The following is a 12,228-nucleotide window of genomic DNA, read 5'->3' on the forward strand; positions in this document are numbered from 1 at the left end:
GGAGTGCAAAGGAGAGGTCTGGAATATAGGTAAACCATTTGGAGTTATTATCATTTAAAGATAAAGGAACTGATGAGATCACACATGTAGGAAGAGATGTCAGGAGAGGGGAGGACTCAGGACTGAGTCATGCAGGGCCCCCAGTATTCTTAGTAGAATTGAGGAGGAGGAGCGACTAGAGGAGAGGTAGGAGAAAGGACACGTGAGAAAGAAAGAAGACTGGCAGTATGTGGTGTCAGTGAAGCCAGGAGTAGCCAGTGCTACTGCAAGGGCAAGTTACTGGAGGACAAGTAGTGTCCAGTACGTTGGACAACGTGGATTTCACTGGTGACCTTAATAAGAGCATTTTTGGGAGGATGGCAAGAACCATATAGGAATCAGTGAAAACAAAGAAGAGAGAATTGCTGCTTTTATGGCTTACAAAACTTTTTCGTAACTGCTCACTGGTTAATTATTTAAGCTCTGATTAACAATGTCTATTTTGGTTTTAGGGAAGATATCAACCTTACACTGCAAAGCAGACAGTATTAGGCAACAGTGTGTAACATTTCTTCATTATATTAAAGTTTTCATCTTCAGGTAGGATGTCAGATGAATATTTTGATTACCACATGAATTTCTGAGTACATATTCATCCAGACTTTGGTTGTTTATTGTATGTAATCATTTTTTAGGTACCTGAAAGTACAGAATGCTGAGAGTCATGTTCCTGTCCATCCCTATGAGGCTTTGGAGGCTCAACTTCCCTCTGTGTTGGTTGACGAGCTTCAAGGATTACTCTTGTATATTGGACATCTATCTGAACTTCCCAGTATTAATCTAGGAGTATTTGTAAATCAAAACCAGATTAAGGTTTGACTTGTTTCATTCAATTTTTAAATTATCAGTTTTTTCTCCCCATACAGAATATTTATTCAAGAACAATGGAAATTAGTCAAGAGTGCTCTGAAACCAGACTGCCTGAGTTGAAATTCTGGCTCCTCCTTTTATTCCTCCTTTGGGCAAGTGGCTCTTGCCTGTCTCCTCATCTGTAAAATTGGTATAGCTTCCTACAGTTATTGGGAGAATTAGTAAATTAAAATGTATAAATGCCTAAACATAGTATATACTGAATCAATGATAGCTATTCTGTATTCCAGTTTTTAACAGTGTAAATGTTTAAAATTTTCAAAACCAATAAAATAACCTTTATTTTCTAAAATTTGTATCTTTGCCATTGATAAAAGTTTGGGCAAACCCTAGCTTATATTATGGTAAGATTCAAGAAGATCACTTATAAAGTTACTCTTCCAAAACCACATCATTGTATCTGTTCTGACTTGAGAACTTTTCAGAACGTGATTAAGATTGACTATGCCCTTTTTTTCAACCTGTGATAATTGTTCCCTCTGAAATTTGGTTTTTAAAAATTCATATTGGAGGCCAGCCCTGTTGCTGAGTGGTTAAAGTTCTGTGCGCTCTGCTTCGGTGGCCTGGGTTCACAGGTTCGGATCCTGGGTGTGGACCTACTCCACTCAGCCATGCTGTGGAGGCATCCCACATACAAGTAGAGGAAGATTGGTGCAGGTGTTAGCTCAGGGCTAATCTTCCTCACAGACACAAAAAAAGAAATTCGTATTGTTAGCATGACCCAGCTTATGGATGTAATTAACAAATTCTTCCTAGGGAAATGTGAGCTTCTGTGAATGACAAATTATAATTCCTCATTCCCTCAACTCTTAACCTCTTCCATTCTATTTGATTTCACCAAATTGAACAACACTCAGTTTTTACAAACATGTCTTTGCCAAAATATAAGGTACAATTAAATGTTTATGTATTTCTGTGAAATTTAGCAACAAAAATTTACTCTTCTTATCAGGGATCAATATATGTAAAAATAAAATTAAATAGAGTTCCAACTGAATTCACGGGTTAGTGCATCCAATCCATGGAAAACAAATATATAATTACTTTTAATCATGTCAGTAAAGATTCATGGGTAGTTTGTAAGGAGAGGGATGTTGTACCAAACGTCTCTATAAATTGGACTGGTTTTTATTTTCTGGATATCCATCAAGTGCTTAAGAAAATAAAAATTAATTTTTCTAGCAGCAGAAATAAAGAATGTGTGCAAGGGTCATTAAGGTAGGTTTTGCCTCTCATAACTTTTTAATTAGGCATACTTGAAAAGATGGTTTATTTGAAGATCAGAAGACTAAATTTTTAAAAGCAGGGGAATGTAGTCTTCAACATGTAAGCAAAAAACATCATACATTAAAATACTGTTTTGAAACAACAGCAAAAACATAAAATCAAAAGTATCTTTCAAGACTTCTTGTATTTCTTTCTTTCTTTTTTTTTATGGTGAAGAAGATTGGCCCCGAACTAACATCTGTTGCCAGTCTTCCTCAGTTTGCTTGAGGAGGGTTGTCCCTGAGGTAACATCTCTGCCACTCTTCCTCTGTTTTGTATGTGGGACACTGCCACAGCATGGGTTGATGAGCTTGTGTAGGTTTGCACCCTGGATCTGAACCAGCGAACCCTGGGCCACCAAAGCAGAGTGCGTGAACTTAACCACTATGCCCCGGGGCTGGCCGCTATATATTTCTATTTTACTCATCTTATATATGAAAATTATTGATTTATTTGATATTTTCAGTTGAGCATCTGTCTTTTTATTATTTTTTAGGAATTTTTTTATTAGAGATATTATTTGTTGGGTATTATGTGTTACAAATATTTTCATCCATTTATCTTGTCTTTTTCAGCAGTTAAGCTGACTTGCTAGGTAGATGGTTTAAGATTTTTATATAGTTATTTTGTTAATTTTTTCCTGTGTATCATTCTTCTGCTCTTGTTACAAACATACTTGTTTTTTACATTTATCGTTTTAATTCATCTTCTTTTAAAACATAATACTGTGAAGTGGGCATTCTAACTTTAGTTTCTTGCAAATAAATGAGTTAATAATCCTGTCTTTTGTTGAATGATCGATGCTTTCCCCACTGATTTGAGGTATCCAATTTATCCACTTCTCTCTTCCCTATTTTTGCTGTTTGTTATCTATTCCTGAGCCAATACTGTTTTATTAGTCTAGCATTTTATTTTATTTACATAGTTGATAAAGCAAGTCCCCTCTCCATCATTCTTCCTAGCTGTCCTAATAGAACACGTGTAACATGTATTTATTTTTACAGTGATACTAAATGTTGACTAGAAGAAAGTTATTGATAACCTACTTTAGCACAGTACTTAAGAGCATTGGCTTTTGAATCAGATAGAATTAGATTTGAATCCTAATGCGTGACTTGAGAGGTAAATTTCTATATCACTCTTAACTTCAGTTTCTTAATGGGCATGACAGCGATGTTTAATGACAGTCTAAAGTTCTCCTGTTAAAATATTTTGTAGGAGTTCCTGGGTACTCATTACATTTAAAAACGTATTTGCTAGCTGAAGTCTAAAGCAAAATCATGAAAATAAGTCGTTTAAAAAAATTCTTTTACTGCCTTGCATCTGAGGTAGAATCAGAGGTTGGTTGGAAGGGATCTTTACTGTACAAGTCTATTCAGCAGCACGGATGTGGGGTCTGTCTTAAACCATTAGATGAAAATATATCCTGCTTTCAAAAATCTCCAGTGAAAGAATCCTCTAATGAACAAGACAAAGGTTTTCTCTGAGCTTTTGAGTAGTAGTAGGTTAATTGGTTCTTTATCCTTGTGCTTATGGAAGAATGTTGTTACATGCTATAAAGTACCTAGTAAAGTAATATGAATTCTCAGTCACAGTTGATAATGTCATTCACAGCTATTTCCACCATCATGGCATTTATTACATCTCCACTTAGATATCCATTGGCTGGTGCTGGAAATTCTTCACATGCTTGGTGAAAAATTGAGTAAGTTTATGGATTTCTGATTCATGTCTTTTAAATCCAAACTGTTATTGTTTCTTAAAATTACACAATAAATGCTGATTTTTTTTTTTTTTTTAAAGCAAGTAGTAACCAAAGTAAGAAGTGAAAGTCTTATTCCTTTTTTCCAAGGATAACTACTGGGAATAGCTTAGTCCATTTATCTTTCCATACTTATTTACTATCAGTATTCATATATAGAAACTCATAAGTAGGATTGCTGTTTTTCTTTCTAATGACAAATGGTATCATCATATTATCCTGTGTAGTGTTTCATTTAACAGTTTTTGAGAGATCTGTTCATGTTAGTACATATAGTTCTACTTTATTCATTTAAGAGCTGTATGTTATGGATCTGCCATGGTTTATTTAGCCAAGCCCACTTTTTAATATTTCAGTTATTTCTGGTTTTTTTTAATATTACAAATAATATTTCACTGAACCTCCTTGTGTATATATACATCCTTGAATACTTGTACAAGTTATTCAGTAGAATAGGTTCTTAGAATTGGAGTGGCGCAGTGCAGTTTTAATATTATATACACTGCTCTGTCGCTTACAGTAAGTTTCCCCAATTTATATACGCTGTGAGTGTGCCTTTGCCTCAAACTCTTGCCATTAGTGAATATTGTCCATTTTTTTATTCTTTGCCAAATAATGTGAAAAATGATACTGAATCTCTATTTTTGAAATTTCCTGATTTCCAGTGAAGTCGAACATCTTTACCTAATTTCATTGTCTTCTTATATTTGCTTTATTAATTACTTGTTCATTATCTTTTGCAAATTTTCCTGCTTTTATTTAATTAATTAATAGGAATTTATATGTATTATGGCTAGTAATTCCTTATTTCATATTTGCCTATTTATTTCTTGTTCTTCCCTTTGGCATCTTTAGGTTCCATTATCCGTTTGGCAATATTCTGTAAATAATATTTAGTTATAAAGTAAATTATTAGTTATTTATCTTATAAAGATACCCATTACCTCAATACCTGTTTTTCAGTGAATTAATAAATACAAAAATACATATTTGTATGTGTTTGTTTACACACATATATATATACATACACACAAACATACAAAGATGTACACAAATATATAATTTCCTCTCATGTGAACTGTGTTTCAAATAATATTTCCTTAGAGCAATACTCAGATGGACATACTCTGATATACGTGCAAATTTTGGTATTTGTTACCTTGGTTTGCTCTATTTCGCACCACAAAATAGTTGTACGTGGTTAGTTTATTAGTGTTTATTAAAAGAATAATGTCTTAAAGGCTTTATTGGTTAGAAAGGTTGGTGAAGATTTTCTGGTATTTCCTCGATTTTACTTTTTTCTCTTAATTAATGTTGCATTGTTACTTTACAAAGATGGCCACGGTAAGAAAAGGGAAATTATTCAATAGTACATGGAAAGGTTGAAAGCGTTTTTTAGGTAATGTTTATCCCTGCTCATATAAGAAAGGAGTTGTCCTCAAATTTAACTTTTATTTGCAAAAAATTTATTTTTGACTGTATATGTAACAGTTTTGTTATAAATTAATCTGAGAGTATACAGTCACTTTCTTCTTTCTGAATTAGGAAAATCTACTGTAATTTTAAATAGAATTTATTTTATTATATTTTTAGAACAAGTTGTATACAGTCATCAGTTTGTGAACCTGGCAGGTGACAATTTAACCAATGTCAGCCTATTTGAAGAACATTGTGAAAATCTCCTTTGTGATTTAATAAGCCTGTCACTCAACAGGTATGACAAGGTAATGCCTGAAGTGTTTATTTGTATTTTTGCTACTTAATGGCAGTAGTCAGTCTTTAATACATGTGGTTTTATCTGTAAGCATTTATTCTAAAGTGGTTTACTTGTTAATTCTCCTAATTTTATATTTACTATTATCTGGGAGTTGAATGGGAAAAGAATTTGCTTTAAACATTTAGAACAGGCTGGAATTAGTGTTTTACAGCTGTTTTTTTTTTAATAGACTTTCCATCTTGTCAAAAGTAAATAAATAGAATGTTTATGATAATGAGTGGAAATTTAACTAGGGTTCAAATAGGAGAGGCCAGCCCTTTAATAATCTGTTGTATTGTTGTTACATAATAAAATAAATGAGTGCTTAACTGAAGTTAGTTGACAAATTTAAAGGGAGAGTTTGTTTGCTTATTTGCATAAAAGGTGTAGAAGCATGAGGGAAACTGTGTTTTTACTAAATTGTGTTTATTGTTGAATGTTTAATGCAAACAGTGATTTAAAGGTGCTATATAGTGCACATTCATTTTCATGTAATGGAAATTTGTAGATTATTATCACTTATTTCAGGTTATATTATTAATCTTATAGGAAATAAGAATTTATAATTTTTTAGAATTTAGATTGTTTTATGTATTTGTTATCAATATCTTTTAAATCTAGTCTATATGTTTACAATTAACGTAATTAGTGGATTAACCAGATATTATGTAGTAATATCTTGACAGTTATCTTTTACTGTGTATTATGTTAGAAATGTTTATATAATATATGTGAAATAATGACTACATTATGAATTTCAGAAGTCTAGCTGTATTTGCAAATATAGTGCATATTCTCTGCCTTTTTTAAGGCCATTAATAGTATATTTGTTACAAAAATGCTTAACCTAAAATTGCTTAGCCTTTATAAATCCATAATAATTATATTTATTCTGACTTATAACAATTTTTAGTCTTGCTTTACAGTGAATCAAAATTTGTTTTCTAACCTTTTTGTTAGAAGTCTTTTCATTGTGGCTGATGGATTAGATCAAGGTTAGGAAACCATGACCCTGAGGCCCAATCTAGCACACTGCCTGTTTTTGCAAATAAAATTTCACTGGGTCATAGCCCTATCCTTTTTTTTCCTGTTGTCTACAGCTGGTGTTGCACAACACTAGCAGAGCTGAGTAGTTGTGACAAAGACTATATTGCCAATAGCACCTCAAATATTTACTGTTTAGGCCTTTACAAGAGAAGTTTGCTGACCATTGGACTACATGATTAAAGCAGAGCTTTTTTTTAAAAGTTGAAAATAAAATTCATTCTGTACTTTTGGTTTTAAAATGGGAATTTATTTTAAAGTTCATGAAATGGCGCATTTTTGTAAACAATTTGATTAATTGAGCTAAATTTAAGTCATCTAAATCATTCTTTTACAACATTTGGGGGACATATGTGGCATGTAAAGTTCTGCTCTAAGTAACTCGTTTTGGTTCTTTTCTACAGGTTAGGCCTTCTGAAGCATTAATTAGTCACCATTGCCCGTGTGCATGCATTAAAGAATTGTGGGTTTTACTCATTCATCTTCTAGACCACAGAAGTAAATGGTCTCTCTCAGAAGTAAGTTGTAAAATTGATGTTTTAGTTATTGTTATTAGCTCTTATATTGAATTTACATAGTGGTTTTGGCCAAGAAAAGTCTTACAGAGTTTCTTTTTTTATAGTGAGACAACCACCACCGCCAAACAGAGCATTATTTGAGTACTAAATATTTTTAACCCTATAACTATATTTTTAACCCTAAATTGTTAATATAAAACATCTAGTAGAACGGTAAGATTTGGCTCTCTTATTTTCTCAAGTTCTTTTTTTGTTCTATCAAGAATCTTTTAGTCTAAAATATTTAAAATCTTCTAGTAATCCATAAAACATTTTAGTCAGGAAATGTGTCAGATTTAGATTTGGGGAGAAATAAAACATAGATTTCTATTAATCAATTGTACAGTATCTTATTTCAAGGCTCGAGGGAAAAAAGTGCAAAAGGGAAGATGGGAAATTTTCTTTCACCTCATTTTGAGCCAAGTCTTCAGAATGGGGCTCTATTTTATTTCAAATGTTGTGGATTAGTGGAAAAAGAGAAATATCCATAGGCAGCAGTAAGTACAAACAGTTCATTGTGAAATGATACTTAAAATGATTGATGTTATATGTGAAAGTACTTTTGACTTTTCATGGGTTTTTGAAATTCCCAATTTTCCACAATTTGGGATTTGGGTGCTGCTATCTAATTTTAATAACAGCTCTGTATTTGCAGGTTTACAGTACTATATGTATTTTGAGTTATTATTTTAGTAGTAAATTTACTAAGTATAAATTTAATGTATTTTTACTTATTTTTGAGTAAGAAAATTCTTTTTCTTGGCATTTTGGTTTGTCAGTAGAGTTTAGCTTTCTACAGTGAGATTTAAGTATTACAAAGTCTCAGCAATTTTTTCCCTTTGATTATTTGCCAGATATTTTATTTTATTGACATGGTAAGCATCAGTTTTTCTGTTTTCTGCAAAGCTTATCTTTATTATTTAAGAATTTTATATTTCTTAAGAATTGTTCTTATTTTATAAATTTTAGGTATGAAATTATAAACCGCATATAGTTACTTGTTGATGTTAGTCTTTTTCTAGATTTTAAGCAGAAAAGTAGGCATAATTTAGAATATTCTATTGTAGAAATTTGAAAAGTAATATGTATTGTTTAACCTAAATGATTTATATGCTCTTCATTTTATGTAGTAATGAGACTTATTTGTCTTAAAATAATGAAAATCTGAGGTCATTTCATTTTTTAAAATACAACTAAAATAACCTATATTATTCACAGATTTTGAAGCCTATTTTATTTTGAAAGTCAAATTAAAAGTTTCCATTCCTCACAGACAGTTCGACCTTCCTGCTAAAAATTAATCTAATCTAATGATGCTGGCTAGCATATGATAAGCATTATAAATGTCTGGGAGCTTGTAGAAAGTAAGAAGTACTGAGACCAGATACTGAATGTAGGTGGGAACTCAGGTCAGCTGGAGATTGAAGCTGCCTCATAACTTTAGAGCAGGTGCTGAACTGTGTGAACTTGAGCATTAGCTTTTATACAGTATAAGGTACAAGAATAGAAGACAGAGTTCAGAGTTAAACCAAATTGGTAGCCTTCTAATATGCCAACTGCCCATAAATCTGAGCCCCCAAAAGGATGAACTAGAAATTCAATTAAATTTGTAATGAAAATTGCCTGTTTTTAACTGTGGCACTTTGCAGTTTCAAATTGCTTCAGTGTGTTTGTCATTGCAAGCCAGCCCTCATGCAGATTTACAGCCCAAGTTCATGTTGCCTAGATTGTACTAAAAATTTCAAGCCAGTGACTTCTAAGTGGCCACACACAATGAGTGGATGGATGCCTAAACCCACATCTTCCCTCATAACGTACCCCAAAACACAGAACAGCAAGAACAAATAAAACTACACGAAAAACATGTTGGTAGCATAACTGCAAGATAGGAATGTCCAAAGCTGTACATTAAAAGTAAAAGCCATCAAAACTCTACCACAAAACTTGCTAGCAAGGAAGGGCAGTCTGAGAACAACTGTTCGGAAGAGAGAAGAAGGGAACTAGCAGTAGTCATAAAACTGGTCTGAAACCATTGCCAGAATGTGAAAATACTGAAAGAGTTTTCTTGTAGATCAGAGAACTGACTATAGGATAGGAACATAAAAGTGTGTGTGTGACATGAGGAGGCAGTCTTGGAAGGGAGAGCTTCTGGAGAATAAAAAGGCAAAAAAGCAGTGGTCTCCCTTGGTGATTGGCTGGTGAAGGGGACAGGAAGTAAAAGCAATAAATGTACGATCCTGTAAAACCAAAGAAAAAAAATCAAAGGACTCACACCCACTCTCCCACCACCACCACCAAAAAAAGAGGAAATCTAGTAAAGAAATGGGATTTTGGTACATTGACAAAAGAGGGTTCCACTGAACTAGGAATCTTTTAAAGTAGTCTAAATTGCAAAATGAAAAGAAGTAAGCTAAACAAGTCTTTATCAAATTACTACAAAAAAACAGAATTGATCTACTTTAGCTGATGATACCCTCTCCCCCAGAAACAGCTATAAATCAGAAGAAAATTGTAAGGCAACACTCCAAACTGAATTAAATAGACAGGCATTTGGAGGTGTAGAAAGACATCTTGAATAAGATATTCAAATGTTAAAACATATAAACCAAAAAGCTAGGAATGAATGAAAAGAGTAAAGTCAGTGCAGGAGAGAAATGGAAGAAAGAATCATTTTAGAATTGACTAAATTACAAGGTGCTTGAGGAGGATAGACTCAAATGAAAATTAACAAGGCAAGGAAAAAAGGGCAGGAAAACAACCAAAGGAATAAAAATGAGATAAAGATAGGAATATAAAGGGTTGGAGAGAAAATGATTGAGATGGAAGATAGACACAGAAGAAATAACCATATGTCTAAATGGAGTCCCTAAAGAAGAAAACAGAACAATGGGATATAGCTAACATTCAAAACTATTATCCAAGAAAACATTCCTGGAATAAAAGAAGACCTAAATCTAGACATTGAAAGGGTCTACTGGATAACTGGAAAGATTAACTCCAAATAATTCGTCCTGAGACGCATCCTATGAAAACTGACTTCAACCATATGGAAAATGTCTTCAAGTCCTCTGGCAAATCTTCAAATCCTCTAGGCAAAAAGACAAATAACTTACAAGAGCAAAATAATTTGACCTGCACTAGACTTCTCAAAAACATGGAAACAAGGTAACAACGGAGCATTTAAAAAGACTCAAGAAGGCTTCCTCCTGTGAGGACACAGCCAGAAGTCTGAGGTCTGGAGGAGGGCCCTCACCTGGCCATGCTGGCACCCTAAGCTCAGACTTCCAGCCTCCAGAACTGAATGAATTAACAACATGGCACAACAGAACAAGCCCTCAGCTTAGAGAAAAGCAATTTAGGTCCTACCTTTTACTCTCTAGAGATTATATGCACTTAACTCTGAGATACTCCTTTGTTAGAAAGCTGAAGACCAAGGTAAAGCAACCAAACCAAAAGGAAACAACAGCAGAAAATTCCTTCTAAAACAACAGAGAAACAAGTTAAAAATTACTCTTGGCACTATCTGACATACACTGGCTTCAGGGACCAAAATGGATGTGGATAAGCTGAGAAGGAAAAACAGAAAAGCAATTGAAAGTTTCAGGAGGAACAAGAAAGCTTCTCTGTTTCATCCACCTGTGGGAGTTCATGGTATCACAGAAGATGTGATCATTTCCCGGGTGCTGACAGTAGGTAAGGCCCATATGGGGCCTGCTCTTAGGAGCTGTCCAGACTGCTAAAAGCAGAGATTTCTTTTTCTACCTTGTACAGGATTTTAAGTTAGTAGAGGGGAAAAAAATGAAATAAATATTCAACCCAAAAGAAGGCAAGAAGGAGATGTTAGTGGAAAAAATAGAAGTACAAACAGAAATGCGGAATAAGATGGTATATTTAAAACTAATTATATGAGTCATTGCATTAACTGCAAAATGGACTGCTAAATGCTCATTTAAAAGACACTGTCAGAACAGACTGTAAGCTATTTACAAGACATGACTTAAAGCGTGAAAACAGAAAGGTTCAGAACTGATGGAAAGAGATAGAAGAAAGGTAACGTGTTAAACTAATATTAGAGAAAATTAGACTTTAAAACCAAGAAAAGCAGTAAGTCATTTCATATTGATAAAAGGTTCAGTTTACCAGAAAGATAAAACAAATTTAAGTTTTTATGTGGCTAATAACATGGTATTAAATATAGAAAGTAAAAATTGGCAGACCTACAAGGAGAAATACACATGTGCTTAGAAATATTGAAGTATATTTTTAAATAACCCATAGGTAAAGAAGATACAGTGGAAATTAGAAAATATTTTGAGGTAAATGATAACTAACATACTACTAGTTAAAGCTTTGGGTCTGTAGCTAAGATGTAATTTGAGGGAAATTTATAACTTTAAATACAGTTGTTACAAGAAAAAAATGTTGAAAATTAATAAGCTCAGAATTCATCACAAGTAGTTAGAAAAAGATTCCTACATAATAAACCCAAAGAAAGCAAAAGTATCAAATAAAACCAACAAATTTATGAACTATAAAACAACAAGGTGATCAAATCAGTGAAAAAGATCAAAGCAGTTGAAAGTTGGTTCTTCAAAAAGATTGCTAAAATTTGCTGATCTTTCTTGAGATGATTACAGAGTCAATACTAGAAATAAAAAAGGAACTTGACTTCAGATTTTGCAGATATTAAAAAAAGTTGAATTATTGTCAATAATTTTATGCCTAATAACTTGAATATTTATATGAAATGGACAAATATGTAGAAAAAATATTACTAAAACTCATCAAATGTTCAACAACAGTAAATTACCTTTAGCATATAGACATAAATTGGAATACTCTGATGAACTATGGCTATACTCATTAATATGGGTGAATAGCAGAAACATAATATTGAGGAAAAGCAAGTTACCAAAGAAAAGAAACAAGCCACT

The 12,228-nt window shown here is 32.9% G+C and overlaps 1 protein-coding gene across 1 annotated transcript in view; it reads left to right on the forward strand.

Moving 5' to 3' along the window:
* Positions 1–12,228, forward strand: part of MMS22L (MMS22 like, DNA repair protein) — a 125,244-nt gene that overhangs the window by 13,674 nt on the left and 99,342 nt on the right. Inside the window, exons 5-9 of the mRNA XM_046674494.1 lie at positions 492–579; positions 675–852; positions 3,790–3,880; positions 5,531–5,661; positions 7,142–7,255. Coding sequence (XP_046530450.1) covers positions 492–579; positions 675–852; positions 3,790–3,880; positions 5,531–5,661; positions 7,142–7,255 — 602 coding nt within the window. The remainder of the gene's footprint in view (positions 1–491; positions 580–674; positions 853–3,789; positions 3,881–5,530; positions 5,662–7,141; positions 7,256–12,228) is intronic.

The sequence above is a fragment of the Equus quagga genome, chromosome 11 (assembly GCF_021613505.1).
Source record: "Equus quagga isolate Etosha38 chromosome 11, UCLA_HA_Equagga_1.0, whole genome shotgun sequence".
Lineage (NCBI taxonomy): Eukaryota > Metazoa > Chordata > Mammalia > Perissodactyla > Equidae > Equus > Equus quagga.